The sequence below is a fragment of the Microcaecilia unicolor genome, chromosome 10 (assembly GCF_901765095.1).
Source record: "Microcaecilia unicolor chromosome 10, aMicUni1.1, whole genome shotgun sequence".
Classification (NCBI taxonomy): Eukaryota; Metazoa; Chordata; class Amphibia; order Gymnophiona; family Siphonopidae; genus Microcaecilia; species Microcaecilia unicolor.
In genome coordinates, this window is record NC_044040.1 from 211,829,363 (window position 1) to 211,854,795 (window position 25,433).

At 46.2% G+C, this 25,433-nt stretch overlaps 1 protein-coding gene across 1 annotated transcript; it reads right to left on the bottom strand.

Annotated features, from left to right (window-relative positions):
* Positions 1-1,189: 1,189 nt before the first annotated feature.
* LOC115479079 (osteocrin-like) lies at positions 1,190-21,236 on the bottom strand. Its single transcript, XM_030216820.1, has 5 exons — positions 21,159-21,236; positions 9,855-9,953; positions 5,033-5,250; positions 2,848-2,947; positions 1,190-1,326 (listed from the first exon to the last, which is right to left on the bottom strand). Exons 2-4 carry the CDS (start codon positions 9,951-9,953, stop codon positions 2,860-2,862), a joined length of 405 nt encoding a protein of 134 aa, XP_030072680.1. The 5' UTR covers positions 21,159-21,236; the 3' UTR covers positions 1,190-1,326; positions 2,848-2,859.
* Positions 21,237-25,433: the final 4,197 nt, after the last annotated feature.

The following is a 25,433-nucleotide window of genomic DNA, read 5'->3' on the forward strand; positions in this document are numbered from 1 at the left end:
AAAATATGTTTATTTTCCGGCGAGCGTAACGGACGCACGCCAAGTGGCATTTGATGCGCTTAGGCCATTACCGCCTAGATTCTTTACCGCTAGGTCAATGGCTGGTGGTTAGGTCTCAGACCCAAAATGGACGCGCGGCAATTTTGATTTTTGCCACACGTCCATTTTTGGCAAAAAAAAAAGAGCATTTTTTACAGGCGCGCTAAAAAAAAGGATCGGCGCACGCCCCGAACCTGCGCCTACTCTACCGCAAGCCATTTTTCAGCACGTCTTTGTAAAGGGACCCCTAAGATTTCCTACAGTGATAGTTAAACCAGTGAGAATGATTTTCAGGTTAACCACTACAACTTTCCAAAACTGTTAATCAATGTTAAGAGTTTCAGGTAAGGAAGCGGAGGAACTGGATAAATTCTGTACTGGTTTAAAAAGCCCCTGGACCATGGATGCAGATCAGATCTAGGTCACTGGAGCTGACCCTAATTTTAGTCAACATTCACCAAATGGGGATATTGTCTCGGTGAGATAAAGCAGGGAAAAGGCTATTTAGGATTTTGCTTTTTTGCCTCTGCCCATTCACACCACAATATAACAGGTATTCAGGAGTCCTTTTACTAAGGTGCGCTGAGAAATGGCCTGCGGTAGTGTAGACGTGTGTTTTGGGCGCACGCAGAATTATTTTTTAGCACACCTACAAAAATTGCCTTTTTTTTTTGGCCGAAAATGGACATGCAGCAAAATGAAAATTGCCGCGCGTCCATTTTGGGTCTGAGACCTTACTGCAAGCCAATGACCTATTGGTAAGGTCTCACGCGGTAACCGGGTGGAAATGGTCTACGTGCGTCAAATGCCACTTCACTTGCATAGCTGCTGCGCGCCAGAAAATAAAACATATTTTTCAGATGCGCGTAGCGGACGCACGCCAAAATTGAAATTACCACAGGGGCCACACTCCAATTTGGCGTGCATTGGGCGTGCGTAGACGCCTGCATGGCTTAGTAAAAGGGCCCCTCAGTTTCTGCTGACAGGAATTACATTTTGTTCCTAAATTCTTCCATCTTCCAGATAAGCCTTTAAGAAATATTAATTTCCATGCAGTGTAACATATGTATCTCTGTGCTCTTTGTAATGGAATGAACAGGCCTAGCGAAAGAAGGATCGGACTGATGAACAGAATTCCTTATTGTTGGAAAAGACAACCAGAAAGACATTTACATCAGGTCAACTCAGACGTCAAATCATTAGTCAACAAGGAAGGTTCTCTGAAGTGTCTCTTCTACATTTCTGTGACATTTCAAATCTATTATGGATCATCCAGGCGAGAAGAGCCTGAAAGAAAAAGAAATAAAGTCTATAATTTGGCCAGGTGGAGCTAGTTAATAAAGTTATTAAAATGCCTTAATAAAAATATTGGGTGTAAGAAAAAGCTGCCCTTTTCCCAGAGATGCAAACTCTGCTAGACTCCTGTATAGTACTGGATTTATTATGTAAGACTAAATTTCACAAGACATGTTTAGAGCATTGCCAGGACTGGGAACTTGATTGCATGTTGGGAACATATAAATTTCAGAACATATGGGCAGACTTATACGGTCTGTGCCAGAGCTGGTGGTGGGAGGCGGGACTGGTGGTTGGGAGGCGGGGATAGTGCTGGGCAGACTTATACGGTCTGTCCCAGAATCGGTGGTGGGAGGCAAGGCTAATGGTTGGGAGGCGGGGATAATGCTGGGCAGACTTATACGGTCTGTGCCCTGAAAAGGACAGGTACAAATCAAGGTAAGGTATACACAAAAAGTAGCACATATGAGTTTATCTTGTTGGGCAGACTGGATGGACCGTGCAGGTCTTTTTCTGCCATCGTCTACTATGTTACTATGTTTTCATGTGGAGGTGTCATATGGTTAAAAGGTGCATATCTGAGCCCCCCCCCCCCCCCCAGCAGGCATCAAATCCACAGTGGACCAATGGCCTTGAAGCTCAACCCTCAGTCCTGTTTCGGGGCTCAGTATCTAAAAACGTATGGGTTCCCTTTGTGATATGGTATCACTTGATTAAAGGGCTACTGGCTGCCATGATCCTCAGGAATTCTGAAATCCTTGGTGAGCCAGTGACCCCAAAGCCTACTTGAAGCCTTGTTCTGGGGCTCAGTGTCTTACAAAAAGGGTCCAAGAAAGCTTTTCTACCACTGCGATACCTTGCCTTGATTACAGTTCAAAATTGACCCCCCCCCCCCCCCACCCAGGGCACTGTCTTGGCCCTCCTGCCTTAAAACTTACCTCAATGGTACCTACTGCATTACAAAGCAGAAGTATCCACACTCAGTCCTGAAAACATTTTGAATTTTCTACCGCATGGTTCTTACCCAGCGGTAATCGGACGTTGACCCCCGTTGAACGCTTACCACCCGGTTAGCACGTGAGACCTTACCGCTAAGTCCATGGGTGGCGGTAAGGTCTCAGGCCAAAAATGGATGTGCGCTGGTTTTAATTTTGCCGCACGTCCATTTTCTGGCACAAAAAAATGCCTTTTTTCCAGGTGCGCTGAGGAAATGGACCAGCGCGTGTCCAAAACAAGCGCCTACACCAGCAGTCAGGCAACTTTTAGGTGCGCCTAAATAAAAGGACCCCTTAGATTGTGAGCCCACCTGGGACGGAGAAATATCCAGTGCACCTGAATGTAACTCACCTTGAGCTACTACTGAAAAAAGATGTGAGCAAAATCCAAATAAATAAATGCATTTTAGAAATGACCAGGCTGTAATGGCATTAAATAATTGTGAGATAGAACCATTTTGAACCGCTGGGAACTGCCAGACTCACAACACAGAACGTTGCCTAGGGAAAAACTCACCCATCCAGCCTGTTAGCCTCTACTGTTAGACAGGCGATTCATTCCAATCCTGTCTAGCGGAAGGACCCCAAATCGCCTTTTTGGTAGCTCCACCACTTTCCTGCGAAGAAGGAAACGGATGTCTTAGAAGGAAGCATGTGGAGGGAAAGACTGCCTATGTACAAAGTGCAAAAAGCACTTGGAGCAACGTGCTAAGCTGCGGACATGAACGTCTGTTCATGAGCAAGCATAAATAATTGTAGATGCAAAACATTTATAATATACACATGCAAACTGGGACTGCCTTCGCTTTGCTCAGATCGTGCCTATACACAGCTTGTGCAAATGCACATACTTTGGCATCACATGTAATGTTCACATCAGGGATATAGCTACGTGGGGCCACGGGGGCATGGGCCCCCATAGATTAAGCCCTGGCCCCCTCTACAATTGCCGCCACTCCAGCTGCCGACCCGCCTCTGCATCAGGTACCTTGTTTGCTGGCGGGGGTCCCCAACCCCCACCAGCCGAAGAGTCTTCTTCAGCGCCGGTCGACTCCGGCGCCTTCGTTGGGTGATAATCTGTTTCTGACGCCTTACGTCCTGCACGGGGCTACATAAAGGATGTGCACGGTGCAGGACATCAGGCGTCCAAAACAGATAATCACACAGCGAAGGCGCCGATGTCGACTGGTGCTGAAGAAGACTCTTCGGCTGCCGGGGGTTGGGGACCCCCGCCAGCAAACAAGGTACCTGGCGGCGACGGGGGAGGATTTTTGCGGTGGCGGCGGCGGGGGGGGGGGGGGGGGTTGCGGTTGCAGGGGGTTCCAAAGTGGCGGGAGGGTCGGCGGGTTTCCAGGTTGGCTGACTCACGGGCAGGGGAGATCGGAGAGGAGGCTTTTTGGGGGGTCAGGGGTTAGAAAAAAAAAGTTATGCGGGCCTCAGCCAATATTTAGCCAGAGGCCCCCTTTTGTGGACCCCGGCTGAATATCGGCTGAACCTGCATAAGCTCCAGAGCCCAGCCTGCCCATAGTTAACCCTCAATATTCAGTACCAGTTCACGGACATGGCTCGGTACTGAATACTGGGGGCTAATTTCGCCGGCAACAGTAAGTGTTTAAAAAAACGCTGAGCGTCACGGGCTGAAAATCAGAAGGATACTGCTTTCTCACCCTCTTATCACCCAGCTCTCCCTGTTCCTCACCTATCCCTTTCCACCCTCTTCCTGCGAGACTGTCACTGGAATGCTTTTGTGTTTCACTTATGTATTCTGATATTTATCAACATTTGCTCATTTCTGATCTGAAGAAGAAGGGTTACCTTCGAAAGCTAATCCAAAAAATGTATCATCTTATTTTCTTTGTTATGTTTTATTTCTATTTATTACTTTTAAAAGTGGACTAACACGGCTACCACACTACTTTACTCAAACCAAGGATTGTGCTGTTCTAGCGAGCCATCTTGTGGAAGCCTATGTAAATGACACCCTTTCCTTCACACCAGTAACTGGAGTCTGTAGCCTGCAGATCTCACAGACTGGTTTCCTTTATAACCAAATGTTGAATTTACAAATCACAAAGACTTCCACGAATACATCTATTCTATTCTACTCATTAGTCTTTTATACCACTTCTACCCTTAATAAAGGTCCCAAAGTGGTTTACAAAAGAAATAGACTACAGGATACAATACCTAAAGAACCAGAATGAATAGAGAGAAAGGTATCAGTGAAATAGAAAATCTTTAAGCATTTTCTAGTTTATACAATATGAGTCAACAATCTAATAACCTCAGGAAGAGTATTCCCAAGTTGAAGCCACCTTGTAAGAAAAGGAATTCTCCAACGTTCTCTTTAACTGGACACCTTTAAAGGAGGGAAACTTAAGCTTAAGAATTCTTGACCATCTACCCTCCTCGTTCCAATATATCTGTTCCAGGAATCATATGCTGTATGGGAAATTTCTTGATCTATAGGTTGATTTGGGATCAACATCATAGATCATGATTTTCCGAGCCCTCTCTATTATCATGTAATCCCAACTCTTGCATCTCTGAGAAAATTACAGGGTGGAGAAGACCCTCAGCAAAGAGTCGACCTCTCTGACTTGGTACTGAGCTGTATCAGCTCCCTTCCAGGAATGTGAATGAAAGGGACCTGCTCCGACTGCAGTACAACATCCGTTTACTCTTTGAAAAACAAAACTCACCTCTGCTTGCCCCTGAGTTCTGTGGAGCCCACCGAAAGCCTGTCAAGGGGAGACCCGAAGCTGGAGAAACTTCTTTTCTTTTTGGTTTCCATCACATCGTTTTCCAGAGACACCAGTTCATCCAGGAGTAAGAGCTTGGTTGCCAGATCAGAGGCCAATTTCTCCTCACTGGTTAGCGATTGAGACTCCATATCCAAGACAATGGAGGGGTCAAATGACTGAAATAAACAATCCGCTATTATGGGAGAAGACGGACAACTCAAGCCACAGACCAGGTCTTCTTTCTTTGGTCAAGATATCAGCATGAAGACACTCAAGATGGTTTCCTCCAACAACTTACAGAAGGAAATCTCAACCCAGTTCTTGGGCCACCCCAAGTCAGACAGATTTTCAGGATACCCACAAAGAATATGCATGAGATTAATTGTAATGCACTGCCTCCTTTGTATGCAAATCTACCTCATGCATATTCATTGTAGATATCCCAAGAACTGGACTGAGGTCCCTTGAGACTTGCAGGTCTAATACAACTTGGACAAACTTACCCAGGTTTACAGTAGCAGACCTTTTATTTTACTGGTCAGGAACATTTGTCCAGTAAAGACATTTCACAAAGGTCACTAAACAAGCCATGAGTCTGTGATCTGTAAAATTAAATTCTCTCAAAAAGCACACAGGCAAGTGGTCTGCTAGATCCAAAACAGCAGAAAAAGAAAAGCAGACCCACGTGGTAAAATAAAACAAAATGTATTCAACACAGATACGTAAAATCAGCAAATAACTTTCCACTAACCTCTCAAGGGCTCCATCAGGGGCTTAACATGAAAGACATAGCACGAAGAATAAGTCTCCCAAGCAGTGATCTATCGCACTAACCAAACAGGGAAAACATTGGACTGTTCCTGATGGCTTCATGCTAAGCCCCTGACGCAGCTCGTGAGAGGGTGAAGCATGGCCAAGTTGGGCAGTTAGAGGAAAATTTTATATGCTGATTTATGTATCTGCATTGATCCTCAGGAGCTTAGTCAAGATCGGGATGCGGGGCTGGTGGTTGGGAGGTGGGGATTGTGCTGGACAGACTTGTACGGTCTGTGCCAGAGCCGGTGGTTGGGAGGAGGGGCAGGTGGTTGGGAGGCGGGGATAGTGCTGGGCAGACTTATACGGTCTGTGCCCTGAAGAGCACAGGTACAAATCAAAGTAGGGTATACACAAAAAGTAGCACATATGAGTTATCTTGTTGGGCAGACTGGATGGACCGTGCAGGTCTTTTTCTGCCGTCATCTACTATGAATACATTTTGTTTTAGTTTACCAAATGAAATTATCTTACATTCTGAATAAAATTCAAATAATTGAGTCCACAGAGTGGCATACCTTCCATCAAGCATCCCTGCAGTGTGTGTATGAGGCGTGAGGGTGGGGGAGAAAGAAAGATGGTGGTCTGTTTACAGCTGTGTTTGAATCTTCTGCACCCAGATTTAATGCTAAAAAATGCAGGGCCATGCACTTGGGTCGCAAAAATCCGAGGGAACGGTACAGTGTAGGGGGTGAAGTGCTTCAGTGTATGAAGGAAGAGAGGGACTTGGGGGTGATTGTGTCGGATGACCTTAAACCTTCCAAACAGGTAGAAAAAGCGACAGTCAAAGCCAGAAGGATACTTGTTGGGTGCATAAAAAGAGGGATGACCAGCAGGAGAAAGGAGGTGATAGTGCCCATGTATAAATCTCTGGTGAGGCCCCATTTAGAGTTCTGTGTGCAGTTCTGGAGACCGCACCTACGGAAAGATATAAACAGGATGGAGTCGGTCCAGAGGGCGGCTACGAAATTAGTAAGTGGTCTTGAACACAAAAAATATAAGGACAGGCTTATGAACCTCAAGCATAGGAGCCAACTTTTCAAAATTATTGGGGGTGCTAAGCCCAGTGGAAATAACCCTTCCTTGGACACACACAGTGAATTTTCTCAATATTTGGGGTGCTCAAGCACCCATGGCACCCACAGAGTCGGCTCCTATGTCAACATGTATACGCTGGAAGAGAGGAGGGAGAGATGATACAGACATTTAAATATCTCAAGGACATTTAAGAGCAGGAAGTGAGCCTTTTTCAACTGAAGGAAAGCTTTGGAACAAGGGGGCACATGATGAAGTTATGAGGGAATGAGCTTAGGAGGAATCTAAGAAAGTACTATTTCACGGAAAGGGTGGTGGAGGCGTGGAATGACCTCCTGGTGGAGGTAGTGGAGTCGAGGACTGTGTCAGAATTTAAAAAGGCATGGGATAAGCACATGGGATCGTTTAGCAAAAGGAAGAGTTAGAGGTTACAGAGGATGGGCAGACTGGATGGGCCATTTGGCCTTTATCTGCCGTCATGTTTCTATGTTTCTATGCCCCATGTTGCTTGTGGGGGGGGGGGGCCTTAATTTAAACTTAAGCTTCTAGTTCTGGAACATAACCTGTGGATAGTAGAAGGATTGTACAATCACTAAGAAGTCCTTTAACTAAGCTGTAGTAAGCACTCGTGTGTGTTTACCGCAACAAAAAATGAATTACAGTGGGGCGGTCTGAGGCGTCCTGCGGTAATTTTTGGATGTGTGTGCGCTATCCACAAGCTGAGCAGGTCTGAGGGTGGAGAGTGGGCGTGCTCTGTGCTAAACAGCACACGTACACTGCCACACGCTAACCAAGTAGCGCAAGCTCAGCGCACGAGTCCTTATCACCTACATAATGGGTTTGGTAGAAGCTTAAGATGCTAATAGGAAAATTAGTCCATGGCCATTAATACTAAAAAGAGAAAAATCGACTGCAGGAAAAATGGCCTTAGCGTGCGGAAATGACCCGTGTAAGGATGCGCTAAGGCCACTGTAGTTTGGTAACTCCGAAATCTATTCTTCTCCTTTTTCAAGGGTGTGGATGCAAGTTGTCACACTTGCGGAAGTTGCGTCGTCGTACTTTTACACTTTGAACTGCTGGGGTACCTAACATTTGTAGACCTACAGTGAGGCTGGTATTCAGATGCATTTCCAGCAGTCATGCAAGCTTCTGAGTAGAGTTTCTCTAGGCTGAAGGTATGGTTTATTGTCTGAGATCTCTACCACACTAGTTGCTGGCGTTGAGGGAAGATGGCTCAGACTTGTAAGACTGACAGCTTGTACACAAAAATGTGTCATTCAATATTATGATGAAAGGCAGAACGTGCTGATTTCCTGCGAAATTATTTACAAAACAACAACAGATTTCTTGCACTGCCTTCAGGATAAGGCTCTGGAACTTGGTTAATTGAGGCATCTTCCAGAAAGAGGTTTAACACGTAATCCAGAAGCAGATGGCCGACAGGTCCACCCAATCTGCCCCCAGTTGTTCCCATCTATGTTGCTCTGGGTAAGGATAGCTCCCAACTCTCAGCTGAACGAGCTTGACCGCCACTATCCAAATCTGGTTTTATTTATTTAAATTAATTAAATTAATGTATGAACTGCCCAATTTGCATTGGTTCTTGGAGGTATACAATGAACATATACCATCAAAAATCAGCATAACAGTTAGCTCCTCAACCCAATTTCAACATCTCATTTGTTATAAACTTCAGCAAACAGAAAAGTTTTTAAAGACAATTTTTTTTGTTACATTTTGTACCCCGCACTTTCCCACTCATGGCAGGCTCAATGCGGCTTACATAGGGCAATGGAGGGTTAAGTGACTTGCCCAGAGTCACAAGGAGCTGCCTGTGCCTGAAGTGGGAATCAAACTCAGATCCTCAGTTCTGTGATCATCTGTTTCTGACACCTTACGTCCTGCACCGTGCACGTCCTGTATATAGCCTCGTGCAGGACGTAAGGCATCAGAAACAGATGATCACAGAACGAAGGTGCCGGAGTCGACCGGCACTGAAGAAGACTCTTCGGCTGGCGGGGATTGGGGACCCCCGCCAGCAAACAAGGTATCTGATGCGGCAGTGGGGCAGGGGGTGGGCGGGCGTGGGTGTGGGCAGGGGGTTGTGGTTGCGGCAGCGGGGAGTCCAAAGTGGCGGGGGAGGCAGCTAAACAGTGCCCCCCACCTCGGGCTCTGGCCCCCCTCCCACCGAGATCTGGCTATGCCCCTGGTTGGAGGACTCCTGATCAGCTCAGAGGGAACAGGGAGTCCTGGGAGCCTGCCCATGCCCCTCCCACATTCCTCTTGCATTTGCATACTTTAGCATTTACACATGCCCTTACAGAATCCCACCTTAAAGACTAGTGCTATTTTTTGGTGCATTTATGCACACAAAAAGACGCCTATCCGCAGGTGCCTAGTTATAGAACCTGTCTTTCAAAAGAAGACGTTCACAATCTATGGAGCCCTTTTACTAAGCCACGTAAGCGTCTATGCATGCCCAACATGCGCCAAAATGGAGTTACCGCCCGACTACCGCGTGGCTCTTGTGGTAATTTCATTTTTGGCACTCGTCCGATACGCACGTCTGAAAAATATGTTTTACTTTCGGGCGTGCATAACGGACGCATGCCAAGTGGCATTTGACACATGTAGGTCATTACCGCCCGGATTCTTTACCGCTAGGTCAACGGCTGGCGGTAAGGAGTCAGACCCAAAATGGACACGCGGCAATTTTGATTTTGCCGCACGCCCATTTTCGGCAAAAAACAAAACGGCCTTTTTTTACAGGCACGCCCAAAACCCGCGCCTACACTACCGCAAGCCATTTTTCAGTGTGCCTTAGTAAAAGGACCCCTATGATTTTATGCTCCAATGTTACATTACTCTCACAATGCAGTAATGGCAACCCTCAGTGAATTGGAGAATCACTTTCAGGCAACGTTTCTCTTACCTGTGGAGCTGCATCAGCCAGCAGAGCCCTGTTCACACTCCATTGTGTCAGAGCCAGAGCAAAGATGACGTTTAGGATTGCAAGGTGACACCCAAGCATCTGGAATAAAGGACAAGCACTGGAAATGTCACACATGGCCCAAATCCATAACAATAAAAGAAATATGAAAGACTCGAATGAGGCTTTCTTAGGCAAGATTATTTTTAAAGTACATTTTGCAAAAAAAAAAAAAAAAAAAGACTATTTAGTCCACAGTACTGTATGACTGGACCACAACCAGTGGTACATGGTGGGATGCTGAACTTTTTAGGGGACTCATAGATCTGCCATTGAGAAACACTGTCTTCTGCAGATGTGGTTACAGTCTAAGACAACAGAACCTGGAGTAACAGGGAGCAAAGTTATAACAATCCACTCAATGTGAAATTGAACTCTGGAATTCGTTGCTAGAGAATGTGGTAAAGGCGGTTAGCTTAGCGGGGTTTAAAATAAAATTTGGACAGTTTCTTAAAGGAAAAGTCCATAGACCATTATTAAAATGAACTTGGGGAAAATCCACTGCTTATTTCTGGGATAAGCAGCATAAAATGTTTTGTACTTTTGGGGGGGATCTTGCCAGGTATTTGTGACCTGGATTGGCCATTGTTGGAAACAGGATGCTGGACTTGATGGACCTTGGATCTATCCCAGTATGGCACTACTTATGTACTTATGTAACGCTGCAATCCGATTCATTTTTTCACACAAAAGCATTATACAATTTCTTCATATTTTGTTGAATTACATTGGTGGCCTATAGAGGCGAAGATTATGTTCAAATTCTTTTGCTTTCTATATAAGATCCTAAACGGCGAGTGCCCAATTTATATAATGGATCATATGGAATTTGATAGGAATAGAAGGTCATTTCTCAATTCACTTTTTGTCCTTCCATCTATTAAGGGCGTAAAGAGATTTAAAATGTTTGTTAGACTTCTTGCAGTTGAAACATCGAGGTCCTGGAGTGATTTTAATATTTGTTTTGCTGCCCGGTTACCTTTTTTTCTTATTCAAGAAAAAAGCAAAAACCTATCTTTTTAAGAAGTTTGTTAAAATTAGCTCTTCAATAAGATTCTCTAGGGGGTCTTTTACCTCTTCCCCCCAAATTGATAGCGCTGAATGATTGTAGCCTCTGCCAGTGGCGTTCCTAGGGGGGGGCAGTGGGTGCGGTCCGCCCCAGGTGCACGCCGTTGGGGGGGTGCCGCGCGCGCCTGTCCTCTGTTCGTTCCATGCTTCTTCTCTGCCCCGGAACAGGCGCAGAGAAGAAGCATGGAACAAACGGAGGACAGGTGCGCACAGCACCCCCCCAGCGGCGTGCACCAGGGGGAGGTTCTTTCGTGGGGGGGGGTGTCCTTTCGCCGGGGGTGGGGGGGTCACGCTGCATCCGGGGGGCGGGGTGCATTGGCGATCCGCCCCGGGTGTCAGCCCCCCTAGGAACGCCACTGGCCTCTGCATTTAGTTGGGAGCAGTTAGACATGTAGGTTTCCAAACTGATAAACATACATGTTTACGTGCTGCTACCAAATATCTAGGTTCTGAAATACCAACTTAAACATGTAACTTAAACATCTAAGTTGTCGAGTTTGCTCCCCTGACATTTTAAACTGGGCCGCACATGCCAACCTGCACATCTCAGTTTCTTTTCTTAGACTTAACTTTAGAAGTCTTCCAATGTTACGTTTTGCTGACCATTGTCATCCGCAAGGAGACGGGATGAGACAGGACAGCAATTTGAAATAGCTCTCCTTTTGTAGTCCCCGAGGGGTGCGTTTGCGTGCTTGCATGGGTGGAGAAACGGAAAAGCGTGCCAGCCTATTACTTCTCCAACGACCACATCCTGCTTATTTGGATAGGAGGGTACAAAAATAAAATGCACAGCTTAAATACACACATTTCATCTGGCTAGTGCTTATTCATCGAAAAGACCAAACAGTCAAAAATAGGCCCCGGTATACTAACAAAAACAAACATTATGAATCTGGTCACACAGAAGATACTTGATTAACCGGTTGAAAATAGACTTGTCTAAAAATGGGGTTCAGGTTTTGAAGGAATGTAATAGCCTACCCTCCATTTTCCTTCCCTTCCACTTCCGAAAAAAAAAAACGTTGAGCTTAATTCTAGCTTGACGTGCTGTCCAGGCTGTATTATATCAAACCTCAATAATATTTATATGATTTTGGTATACGGAAGAGGTCTAAGGCAGGGTAATTAACTGAAAAAGCAATTTTGTTAAAATAAATAACTCAGGTTAAAAATAGGTTGGCCTTTTTCAGTCTTAGATGTAGAACTGAGAAGAATCAAGGCCTGCTCTCTGCAATCTAGGAACTCTGGCAAATGTCTGCATGGGCAGTCCAATTATGGGCTGAGTTGGTTGAACGTTTCTTACATCCCAGATTGGTGATGGTGTGTTGTTAATGACAGGATGGTCTATCAGTGCCCCTGCCTAAGTGATGCCACTGCTGTCAGCTCCACAACTGCCAATGTTGCACATAGGAACATAAGAGTAGCCATACTGGGTCAGACCAATGGTCCATCTAGCCCAGTATCCTGTTGTCCAAACAGTGGCCAAGCCAGGTCACAAGTACCTGGCAGAAACCCAAATCGTGGCAACATTCCATGTAGAACCCCAAAGAATAGCAAGATTCTGGAATCCTAAAGAGTGACAAGATTCCATGCAGAATCTCAAAGAGTAGCAACATTCCATGTAGAACCCCAAAGAATTGCAAGATTCTGGAATCCTAAAGAGTGACAAGATTCCATATAGAACCCCAAAGAATAGCAAGATTCTGGAATCCTAAAGCATGACAAGATTCCATGCAGAATCTCAAAGAGTAGCAACATTCCATACTACAAATTCCAGGGCAAGCAGTTGCCCCCCCCCCCCCCCCCCGTCTGTCTGAGTAGCAGACTATGGACTTTTCCACAGTGGCAAGGGGCCCACTCTCCCCTAGCTTCCATGTAATTTAATCACTTTTGATTGGTGTTTAGGGGCCCATGACCCTTATTGATTTAATTCCAAGTACATTAGAATTTTTTTTATAAGGGACCCTGATATAAGGGATGTTCTGATACAGTGGACTAAATTTTTAGTCCCGGCTGAAAGGATAGGACATCCCATGTATTTCAGTTCAATTATAGTGGACTTGGTTATAGTGGTCTTCTGGTTATAAGAGACATTTTGCACAGCCCCAAGGCTTCATTGAACCTTTTCCTTTACATATACTGTACGTTTTGTTGTTAACAATAAACCGAGGATGAAACAACAGTAGGCTGTGAGATGTGATTGAGTAAACAAGTTCGTTAATGCACAGTTTGAATACAAGGGACCTGGTAAATAATTTTTATCAGTCCCCAGAAGTCCCTTATAATGAAGTTCTACTGTACACTATAATATGGTTAAAAAAAATAAAAAGAGAGACGGCACCAACCCAAAAGGAATCAAATGATTTCCCCAAAAAGCTGGTATTCTTACTATACTCCTTAAAAAAAACTTGATTTTATTATATATTTTTTAGAAAACTACAAACAACTCTTTCTTGTGGAGGAGTGGCCTAGTGGTTAGGGTGGTGGACTTTGGTCCTGAGGAACTGAGTTTGATTCCCACTTAGGCACAGGCAGCTCCTTGTGACTCTGGGCAAGTCACTTAACCCTCCATTGCCCCATGTAAGCCGCATTGAGCCTGCCATGAGTGGGAAAGCGCAGGGTACAAATGTAACAAAAATAAAATAGATACTATTGGAGATTCTACATGGAATGTTGCTATTCCACTAGCAACATTCCATGTAGAAGGCTGCGCAGGCTTCTGTTTCTGTGAGTCTGACGTCCTGCCGTCCTGCACGTATGTGCAGGACGTCACACTCACAGAAGCAGAAGCCTGTGTGGCCACATTGGTGATCTGCAAGGGCCGACTTCTACATGGAATGTTGCTAGTGGAATAGCAACATTCCATGTAGAATCTCAAATAGTAGCAACAGTGGAGGAGTGGCAACAGTGGAGGAGTGGCCTAGTGGTTAGGGTGGTGGACTTTGGTCCTGAGGAACTGAGTTGGATTCCCGGCACAGGCAGCTCCTTGTGACTCTGGGCAAGTCACGTAACCCTCCATTGCCCCATGTAAGCCGCATTGAGCCTGCCATGAGTGGGAAAGCGCGGGGTACAAATGTAATAAAAATTAATCCATCATATCATCCATATCTCAGAGTTCTCTGAGAATAATAAGACTCTCCAGCAAGGAAAAGTCCTCATGCTCAATTTCACAAAAAAGCAGGGCTTTTTTTGAGGGGGTACTGAGTACCGCCACCTTTTCCATTGTCTGCTAAAATCGACCCAAGTTTTAATGAAAGAGCTCAGGCTCTACACACCAATTCTGCCTTGTCATAGATTCTGTAACTGGTTGCAGGGGGCCTGGCTATTGTGGGGTGGGTCCCTCGGCTATCACCCCACCCCTGAAGGGTGGCCTGGCATTTGAGTACCGGCACCTTTATTCTAGAAAAAATGCACTGCAAAAAAGTGAAATGATGAGAAGTCTCACATTTAAAATAACTTTTCCAGCTATCAAAACGCCATATCAGCTCTGCTTCAACCAGTGTCACCCTCCAGGGGCTTCTTCAGGGAACATCGCTCATCCCACAACTGAGGCAACATGGTGCAAAGAAAAATGGCCTGCATTAGTGTAGATGCATGTATTGGACGCGCCAGGTCCATTTTTCAGCGCGTCTGCAAAAAAAGGCCTTTTGGGGGGGGGGGCTGAAAATGGACATGCGGCGAAATGAAAATTAGTGCTCGTCCATTTTGGGCCTGAGACTTTACCGCTGCCCATTGAGTTAGCGGTAAGGTCTCATACGTTAACCAGGTGGTAATCGTCAGTGCACGTACAATGCCAATTACCACCTGTTTAGCGACACGCGCCAGAAAATGTTTTTTTTATTTTCCCGCGCACGTAGCGGACGCGCATAAAAAATGAAATTACTGCCTGGGCCACGTGGTAGCCGGGCGCTAGTTTGAAATTTGACGTGCATAGGATGCGAGTATGCGTCTACACGGCTTAGTAAAAGGGCCCCTCTGTGACCTATGAGCCCAGCTTGTAGGGAAAATGTGAGCATGTTCACTTGAACCGAAGAACAGGTGATTGGATAGGGTGTGGGCCATGCAAAATCTCTGATGTCTCCCTCATGCTATCAGGTTCCAAATTATTTTGAGGTAATGGCTTAGTGTGAATAATAATCTCTATACAAGGGGCACACTATTCCTAACTAGAGAACTAATATACTGTGATATGTAACAATCTTTCTCCAGAGACATCAATGTATAAATTATTTAACTTTATTAAATATCAATTAATAAACCAAAAGAGCTTCATTTCCTCTGCCGGGAAGTTGTCAAGGGCTCTCCATCTGTCTCTGGCTTTTCTCTCTGAGGCAAGAAAAGCCAAGAAAGGCGGCCATTTTGGAATGTCTTAATTGAACTGTAAAGTGGCCTGTCTGAATTTGCAACCTCAGAGCATATTCCATTTCTGTCTATGTGCAGGAGACAGACCTTCATGTTTTGGGTGCCTGTGAAATGAATTAGCAAGCAGGCCCTTCTAATCCTGTCAGCAGGAGAGAAGCGGACGCCTGGTCTCAGATTATCCAGCGCCTGAAAGCTGTTCTTGTGCGTAATTTTTAAAACAGCTCTAACAATTAGGAAGGAGCCCATCTCTTATTCAGTGAAGTATGTGGCAGAAGTACTCAACTTGCAGACAACCACAGCTTAAAGAGTATTCCTTATGGCATTGGGTTAGAGGCATGAGAACACTATTTTTTTAATGGGGAGGGTGGACATGCAAACAAAACAACCTCTGGTCCTGCTCCTGGCAAACGTCCATGCCATGTAGTGCATGGGCTTTGTCCATGGTGGTCCACCCTGTTCTGCTGCCTGTGCATTGATTTGTAGCAGAGCAGCAAGGAGGCAGCAGAGAACACATGAAATCTACAAGCATAGGCGTAGACTGGGGGGGGGGCGAGGGGGGGCAATGCCCCCCCAAATGACGACGAGGCGCCGCCGCGCCATTAGTTTAAAAAAAAAACAAACACATGCAGGCACGCGCTCCTCTCCATCCGCTTGGCTTCCCTGCCCTCTCTGTCTGCGTCCCGCCTTCCTCTAGGACGCAGACAGAGAGGGCAGGGAAGCCAAGCGGACGGAGAGGAGCATGTCCATCTACCCCTCTCTCTTCCTCCCTCCCTCCGGCGCAGGCAGCAGTCTTTTTCAGCGTTCCTAGCAGCGGTAGCGATGTACACGCTGCCTTCGGCTCTGCCCCAAAGCCTTCTCTTCAAGTTCCTGTTCCCGCATAGGTGGGAACAGGAACTTGAAGAGAAGGCTTCCGGGGCAGACCGAAGGCAGCGTGTACATCGCTACCGCTGCCAGGAACGCTGAAAAAGCTGAAGACTGTTGCCTGCGTCGGAGGGAGGGAGGAAGAGAGGGGGTAAACGGAGTCACAATCTTGGACCTCGCGGTGGGGGAGCAGTAGAAGGAAGATGGATGGAACTGGGAGGGGTGGGGAGCAGAGGGAAGATGGATGGTACTGGGAGGGGTGGGGAGCAGAGGGAAGGAGCAAGAGATGGATGGGACTGGGAGGGGTGGGGAGCAGAGGGATGGACCAGGAGATGGATGGGATTTGGAGAGGTCAGGCACAGCAGAGGGAAGGAGCAGAAGATGGATGGGACGGAGGGATGGTGAGCAGAGGGAAGGAACAGAAGATGGATGGTACTGGGAGGGGTGGGGAGCAGAGGGAAGGAGCAAGAGATGGTTGGGACTGGGAGGGGTGGGGAGCAGAGGGAAGGAGCAAGAGATGGTTGGGACTGGGAGGGGTGGGGAGCAGAGGGAAGGAGCAAGAGATGGTTGGGACTGGGAGGGGTGGGGAGCAGGGTTGCCAGGTGGAAAAATTTTTTCCCACCCAATCCAGCCTAAAAACAGCCCAAAACCCGCCCAAACTCAAACCCCGCCCCTGACACTCCCACCCCCGCGTCATCACCCCCGCCCCCATCAACCCCGCCCCCGCCGTCATCGGCCCCGCCTCCCCCGTCATCGACCCCGCCTCCCCCGTCATCGGCCCCGCACAGAACGTCACTAACCCCGCCCAAAACATCACTAACCCTGCCCCCCGCGGCCGAAAAAACCGCCCGAAAACCGCGGAAAAGAAAAAAAAAAGAAGCCCAAAAAATCGCGACCCGCCGCGGGCAAAAATTTCCCACGGCGGGTCGCGGAAAACCGCCCAATTGGGCGGTAAAACCGCCCACCTGGCAACACTGGTGGGGAGCAGAGGGAAGGAGCAAGAGATGGTTGGGACTGGGAGGGGTGGGGAGCAGAGGGAAGGAGCAAGAGATGGTTGGGACTGGGAGGGTGGGGAGCAGAGGGAAGCCTACTGGAAAGAAGACACTGAATAAAACAGAAGACACTGGGACCAAAGCGAATAGAAAAACTAAATGATCAGACAACAAAGGTAGATAAAAGTATTTTATTCATAATTTATTAATTGAAATGTGCATCTGTGATATTTTGCCTATAAATTTCAATTCCTTCCTCCATATTAGCATATTCATTTGCATATGTATATATGCAAATGATATGCTAATATGCTCCGCCCATTCTTTGCCCCCCCCCCCCCAAATGAAACAGTCAAACTACGCCTATGTTTACAAGGCTGAATTGGCAATTGGAACAAGCATGTGAGTGATAGAAGCACAGGCTATGTTCGTTTTTTTTTACCGTCTCGCTGGAGGTAAGGGTCAAGATACGAGTACCACAGTCAAGTGCCTGAAAATTTAGATCAATTGATTAAAGTATTTCATTCTTTTTGGGCTCAAAGTAGCCAGCCAAGACCCAGGATTTACCAACTTGTGCCATGTGACCTTTACAAATTGTACAAAATGCAACTGCTAGATAGCTATATGGTCTTACAAGATCTGATCGTATCACTCTTATTTTGCATGAATTGCACCGGCTCCCATGGCTGGCTAAAGGGAGTGTGGCACCATGAGCCGACGTTTGCGTCAGCGCCCCTCCCCCGCCCCCACTGCTGGTGATTATGGGCACCCAAATCCCAATCCGGCATCTCTCCCTCTCTGCCTGCAGAGGCAAAGGAGAGATGCCAGACTGGGATCCCTACGCCAATGCTTCACCTGCTCCATAGGATGAGCCAGTCCTGCTCCCAGTTAAAAGCGGAGTGCAATTTAAAGTTCTGACACTAGTATTTAAAGTGATTACTACTGATGTTCCTTCATCACTGGACACAACCTAGCACATTTATTGTTCGATCCGAACATAAGAACATAATCGTTACCATACTGGGACAGACCTAAGGTCCATCAAGCCTAGTATCTTATTTCCAACAGTGACAAAGGTATGTAAATATAATGAGTGGAGTGGAACAGGTGGATGTGAAGCATCTGTTCACGCTTTCCAAAAATACTAGGATTAGGGGGCATGCGATGAAACTACAGTGTAGTAAATTTAAAACAAATCAGAGAAAATTTTTCTTCACCCAACGTATAATTAAACTCTGGAATTCGTTGCCGGAGAAAGTGGTGAAGGCGGTTAGCGTAGCAGAGTTTAAAAAGGGGTTGGACGTTTTCCTAAAGGACAAGTCCATAAACCGCTACTAAATAGACTTGGGAAAAATCCGCAATTCCAGGAGTAACATGTATAGAATGTTTGTACGTTTGGGAAGCTTGCCAGGTGCCCTTGGCCTGGATTGGCCGCTGTCGTGGACAGGATGCTGGGCTCAATGGACCCTTGGTCTTTTCCTAGTATGGCATTACTTATGTACTTAAATCTGGGTCACAAATACCTGGCAAGATTTTATGCCGCTTCTCCCAGGAATAAACAGCGGATTTTCCCAAGTCCATCTTAATAATGGCTTATGGACTTTTCTTTAAGGAAATGATCCAAATATTTTTAAATCCCTGCTAAGATAACTGCTTTTACCGCACTAATCAAATAAGTTACTATTGGATATGCCTTCCTTTCAGCATATTAGATATGGGTGATATGATACAGACGTTCAAATATTTGAAAGGTATTAATCCGCAAACGAACCTTTTCCGGAGATGGGAAGGTGGTAGAACTAGAGGACATGAAACGAGGTTGAAGGGGGGCAGACTCAAGAAAAATGTCAAGAAGTATTTTTTTCACAGAGAGAATGGTGGATACTTGGAATGCCCTCCCGCGGGAGATGGTGGAGATGAAAACGGTAACGGAAACATGCGCGGGATAAACATAAAGGAATCCTGTTCAGAAGGAATGGATCCTCAGAAGCTTAGCCGAGATTGGGTGGCAGAGCCAGTAGGGAGGGGGGGAGGCGGGGCAAGACTTCTACGGTCTGTGCCCTGAAAATGGCAGGTACAAATCAAGGTAAGGTATAAACAAAAAGTAGCACATATGAGTTTATCTTGTTGGGCAGACTGGATGGACCGTGCAGGTCTTTTTCTGCCGTCATCTACTATGTTACTGACGTTAGATTGGATGACTACTGGTTGAGCGTATTTTATGTTGCAGGTGCAAGCTTGTTGGAATTCTATTCCACAGGAGTTACGATGAATGGGTTTTCTCCAGTTCCAAAAGTTGTTGAAAGCTTTTTTTTTATTTTGTGAAGCTCTTTAATGGTAAACATATAGTTAATTAACCATCTATACATTGATTTTGAATGGGAAGAATTAATTAAATGACTAATAGGTGCTTATTTTCAAAGCACATAGGCTTACAAAGTTACATTGAAACCTATGAAACTTTGTAAGTCTATGTGCATTGAAAATCAGCCTCTTAAGTGCTTGCTTGTAGAATGATTTTCAGATGATATGGTTTGAGTATATGACTATATTTTATAAAGATGTGCAGGACGTCAGACTCAGAAACAGAACAAAGGAAGAAGAGGACCTCGGCTGGCGGGGGTTGGGGTCCCCCGCCAGCAAAAGGTAGGCGACGGCGATGGCGGAGGAGGGTTGGTGGTGGGAGGGGGGGGGGGTCGAGAGGGTCGTCGGCAGGGGGGGGGGGGGTCAAAGTTGTTGTTGGTGGTGGTGGTGGCGGTGGGGGGTGTTGGCAATGGCAGGGGGTCGGCGGCAGTGCTGGGGGGGGGGGGCTAAAATGTGCCCCTCACCTCGAGCTCTGGACCCCCCTCCCTCTGAAGTTTGGCTACGCCCCTGGTACCATTATACTGTCTGTGGCTGGTTCTCATATTTCTTTCTCCCTTGTCCCAGTTTCTCACCTCCTTGTTCTTCATAACACAAGAAGGCAGATTTTAGAAATGATGCCCATCTCATAAAAAGGATGTCCTAGTTATGGGCAAATCATATATGAACATCCATTTCTCATGCATTTTAGAACAGGATCTACCAAGAAATGGCCTCCAAACGATGGTTATGTCCAGCATAAAACTGCAGAGAAGTAGAGGACACTGGTTCAAATCTCACGGTAACTGATTCTAATTTTCTTTTTTTCTTTCTCCTTTTTAAGTATGAGCCTTCCAGGGACAGAAAAATACACACTGTGGCTTCCCTTACTCCATTCACTGAATAAATGCTCAGTTGGAGCACCTTTCTGTAACCTGGATGGGCCTAAATACAGACATCCATCTGTTTGGACATGGTCATCCCTTCCCCTTCTGAAATTGGAGTTGGAAATCTATATTTTGGCCTCCCCTTGTCCCGTCCAAAACGCACCCAGATCACACCCCCTTGCCATATGGATGAGTGGAAAAAATAATGAGTGGAGTTGAACAGGTAGATGTGAAGCGTCTGTTCACGCTTTCCAAAAATACTAGGACTAGGGGGCATGTGATGAAGCTACAATGTAATAAAGTTAAAAAGAATCGGAGAAAAGTTTTCTTCATTCAACGTGTAATTAAACTCTGGAATTCATTGCTAGAGAATGTGGTAAAGGCGGTTAGCTTAGCAGAGTTTAAAAAAAAGGTTTGGACAGTTTCCTAAAGGAAAAGTCCATAGAACGTTATTAAATTGACTTGGGGAAAATCCACTATTTCTGGGATAAGCAGTATAAAATGTTTTGTACATTTTTGGGATCTTGCCGGGTATCTGTGACCTGGATTGGCCACTGTTGGAAACAGGATGGTGGGCTCGATGGACCTTTGGTCTTTCCCAGTATGGCAATACTTATGTACTGCCATTTTATAAAATTGGAATTTAGACGCTCATATACTATGGACATCTAAATGTTCTTTTTCAAACATCCAAAACACGAACAGAGCTTCTAAAATAACCACCGTAGCCTCGTTACCTTGGTCTCTGCTAGCGCAGTTCCTTCCTGTCCGTATTCAGCCAATTCAAGAGACTCCTGTAGCAGCAGCAGCACCCAGACTTTGCAGCCTCCCAAGGAACGCTCCGGCAACCTGGGAACATAGAGGGGCATAATTGAACGAAAACGCCTATCTCCATGGGCGTTTATCTCCAAGAACGGGTCCGTGAAGGGGCGGACCGAACCGTATTTTGGGAAAAAATAGACGCCCATGTTTTATTCAACAATGTGTGAGCTGGGCGTTTTTGTTTTTCAGCGATAATGGAAAATGAAAGCGCCCAGCTCAAAAACGAATAAATCCAAGGCATTTGTTCGTGGGAGGGGCCAGGATTCGTAGTGCACTGGTCCCCCTCACATGCCAGGACATCAACCGGGCACCCTAGGGGGCACTTTTACAAAAACAAAAAAAAAGGTAAAAGAGCTCCCAGGTGCATAGCACCCTTCCCTTGTGTGTTGAGCCCCCCAAATCCCCCTCAAAACCCACTGCCCACAAGTCTACACCATTACTATAGCCCTAAGGGGTGAAGGGGGGCACCTACATGTGGGTACAGTGGGTTTGGGGGGGTTGGACGACTAATAAGCATTAAGCAGCACAATTGTAACAGGTAGGGGGGATGGTCCTGGGTCCACCTGCCTGAAGTCCACTGCACCCCCTAACAACTGCTCCAGTGACCTGCATACTGCTGTCAGGGAGCTGGGTATGACATTTGAGGGTGAAAATAAAAAGTTGAGAAACTTCATTTTTTGTGGTGGGAGGGGGTTAGTGACCACTGGGGGAGTCAGGGGAGGTCATCCCCGATTCCCTCCAGTGGTCATCTGGTCATTTAGGGCACTTTTTGGGGCCTTATTCGTGAAAAAACAGGGTCCAGGAAAAGTGTCCTAAATTCTAGCTAAAAACGCATACTTTTTTCCCATTATCGGTGAAATGCGCCCATCTCTGTTCGGCAGATAACCACGCCCCAGTTCCGCCTTCGCCACACCTCTGACACGCCCCCATCAACTTTGTCCGCATCCGCGACGGATTGCAGTTGAAAACGTCCAAAAATCGGCTTTCGATTATACCGCTTTATTCGTTTTTGTGAGATAAACGTCCATCTCCCGATTTAGGTCGGAACTTGGCCGTTTTTCTCATTCGATTATAAGCAGGATAGTAACATAGTAGATGACGGCAGAAAAAGACCTGCACGGTCCATCCGGTCTGCCCAACAAGAACAGGCGGAAAGCAAAAGGCACATCAAACGGCCATGGCTTTACGTTAAGAAAACACAAATGTCACGTTGCAAGTCAACATCTACCTGAAAACACAAACACAGGCTGGCACCGAGCAAACGGACACGTTCTTTCTTAGCACAGCTGACTTGGAAGTCAAAGGCCAATGAAGAGCAAACAGCTATTTGTGGTCATTCCAAATCAAAAGGAAGTTATTGAAGGAGGCCCTTGACGTACTTTCCCACTGCCACTAAGTGCTGTAGGTCTTACCACCATAGTAAAATAAACAACTACTCACCAATCACTCTGCTATGCGCCCCCGACAAACAAACTGAGCTATCCTATTACCTACTGCCAGCAAATTTTCAATGACTACAGCTACTCACTTGTGCAATGGTCTCGAAATGGTTTTAGTGAAACATGATAGAAGCACAGAACAAATTAGAGCAGTGGAGCTGAGTACCAGGGGAGCCGGGGTTCAAGTCCTGCTTCTCTCGCTGACTCCAGGAAGTCATTGCACCCTCCACTGTGGCACTGTAAGCCCTTGGAGGCAGGGAAGTGACTATAAGAACGCTCCCTGAACTAGACTCTGGAAAGGAAGCAATTAAATCTAAAATCCAAACCCAAACATTTACTTTCCTGGATTTCCTCAGTGTATTTGGTTACAGGAGCAGGACACTGTCTATCTCTATTTCTAAGCACATCTGTCTCCAAACTGACTAATGAAAGTGAAATAAATACAGACTGTTGGAACAGGGAAGATAGTGCAGAAAGCACCAGTTCCACTCACAACTTTTAATGACTTAGCAAAAAGCCCATTGCCAAGGGCTGTTGTGATCAGTGGAAGAGGAAGCCACATTGTTCACGCATGAGACGGTATAAAGCCGCACTGCATGTAAGCTATTTCAGCTGAATCTCACAAAACATAAATATCTTTTTCTAATGAAGATGTTGTCATTCAGAGAATATCGTACATTCAGCATGCATCATCAGAAGTTCGAGATATCCTTCCTGTCACTCAAGTGAAAATAACTCACTTTTAGAGGTTTGCAAAAGGGTGCAAAATTCAGAGTAAGTGGATTCAGCAGTGAGCTGTACATACAAAAAATACATTTCCTTTCCAATGAAATGAGACAAAACCTGTCTGACACACTTGGTTCTGTAGTTACCAGCTTTTTCCTTTGTTTCTCACATTGTTTTCTGCTTTAACGCTTTCCTTGTATATTTTTCCTCTTTAATTTCATTCATAGGTTCTGAGTTCAAGCAAGAGTAAAACTGCCCCCAAATATTAAGACAGGATGTCTGTGAGTCTGGCGTACAAAAGGAATTAAACACATTGCACTCACCTTCTGCAAACAAATCCAACCTGGAGGGCTTTTTTTTCCCCCCTCTGTTGGTTCCTCTTAAGTGAGCCCCGATGCTCCCAGCCAACATTCAGGGATTTATATCCCTGGCTTTCAGCTCCAAACTCCAATCCCTAACTTCCCTCTCTCTGACATCATTTCTAGAGATTTTCCACTGATCCTTGCCCTCACCCTTTCCCTCTTCCTCTTGTCTTCCAGACATCTGTGATATGTGGTGCTCTGATCAGGGTGATCTGGTGTTTGGTTGGATATTTTTTTTAAATGATTATTATTTTTACTAAGTAGTAAAACTGGGAGGGTAATGGGGGAGTGAAATGCATTATCACCTGCTCTGTGAGTTTCATTCTGGCACGGACGTTAATTATGTATGAAAAAGATAATGTACTGGGGAGAGGGGAAAGCAGGTATTGGGCAGAGAACAAGGGGTAAAGGCAGGGGTGTAGCCAGACTTTCAGGTGGGAGGGGCCAGAGCCCAAAGGGAAGGGGCACATTTTGGTTCCCCTCCCTGCCACCCCCACTGCCCTATGCCCACCCACCGCCGCTGCTGCTACACAAACCTTGGCTTGCGGGGATCCCCAACCCCCGTCAGCTGAAGTGCCTTTTCCAGCGCTGGTCTCCGGAGCTGCCGCAATTCTTGCCCTGCTCTATCTTCCTCTTATGTCATGTCCGTCATGCTCATTTTAATGAAATCAAGCATGCGTGCATGCTCAGTTTCACTGAAACAAGCGTTCTAAATGTGAAGGGAAGAGAGAGCAGGACAGGAAATGCGGCGCCGCCGGAGACCAGCACTGGGAAAAAAAACGCTTCAGCTGGCGGGGGGTTGGGGACCCCTGCCAGCCAAACCAGGGGCACAGATCCAGTTTTGGGGGGGGGGCCCAGGCCCCTGTGCCCCCCGTAGCTACACCATTGGGTAAAGGTAGTAGGCGGTTTAGTACTCACAGGCAGAAAGCACTCAGGGGTCCTTTTATCAAGCTGTGGTAGAAAGGGCCCTGCGGTAGCAGTGGGGGGGGGGGGGGGTCATTTTTTCCACAAGCTAGTATTACTCTTACCGTGTGGCCATGCAGCGGGGAGCACTTACCACCACCCACTGAGGTGGCAGAAAGGGGAGCGACTACTGCTGGGATAGCGCCACGGTAAAAATGAAAATGGCACACGCTCGAGGGGGAACTACCGCCTGCAGTTGATTTGGGCAGGCGGTACTTCCGGGTTGCCGCACGGCAACCCTTTTATAAAAGGGTCACTCAATTTCTGACTGTTTCTGGGCAACGTTGACTAAAATAGCAGATCCTGAATGACAGGCCGATTTTTCATGTCACAGGTCCATAATCCGTTGACTAAAGTAGCAGATCCCGAATGACAGAATGGCAGATTTTTCCTGTCACAGGTCCGTAATCAGTCTGAAAAAGTTACAGGTTTGAACTTCTGTAACTTTTTAATTGTTTTCATATAAAAGGATGGGGTTTGGATTGTTGTATTAGAAACTGTTTGCTCTAACAGAATTCATTAAAACTTCATTTTATGTTTCCAGAGACTTTCGTCACCTTTTCCCAGACAGGATCACATTTCCTTATCACTAACACTATGAAAGAAAATGCACCATATGTTTGATGTTTCCACTTATATGTTTAATAGAAGTTATTTTCACGTGCTAATTGTACTTAACAGTATTCCAAATAAGATTTGC

Excerpts from the sequence above, each read along its gene's own strand:
- LOC115479079 (XM_030216820.1), bottom strand. The coding sequence starts at position 9,953 with ATGCTTGGGTGTCACCTTGCAATCCTAAACGTCATCTTTGCTCTGGCT. Across the intron at positions 5,251-9,854 it reads TGGCTGATGCAGCTCCACAG|TCATTTGACCCCTCCATTGT; the intron begins GTAAGAGAAACG and ends TGTTTATTTCAG. Across the intron at positions 2,948-5,032 it reads GAACTCAGGGGCAAGCAGAG|GAAAGTGGTGGAGCTACCAA; the intron begins GTGAGTTTTGTT and ends CCTTCTTCGCAG.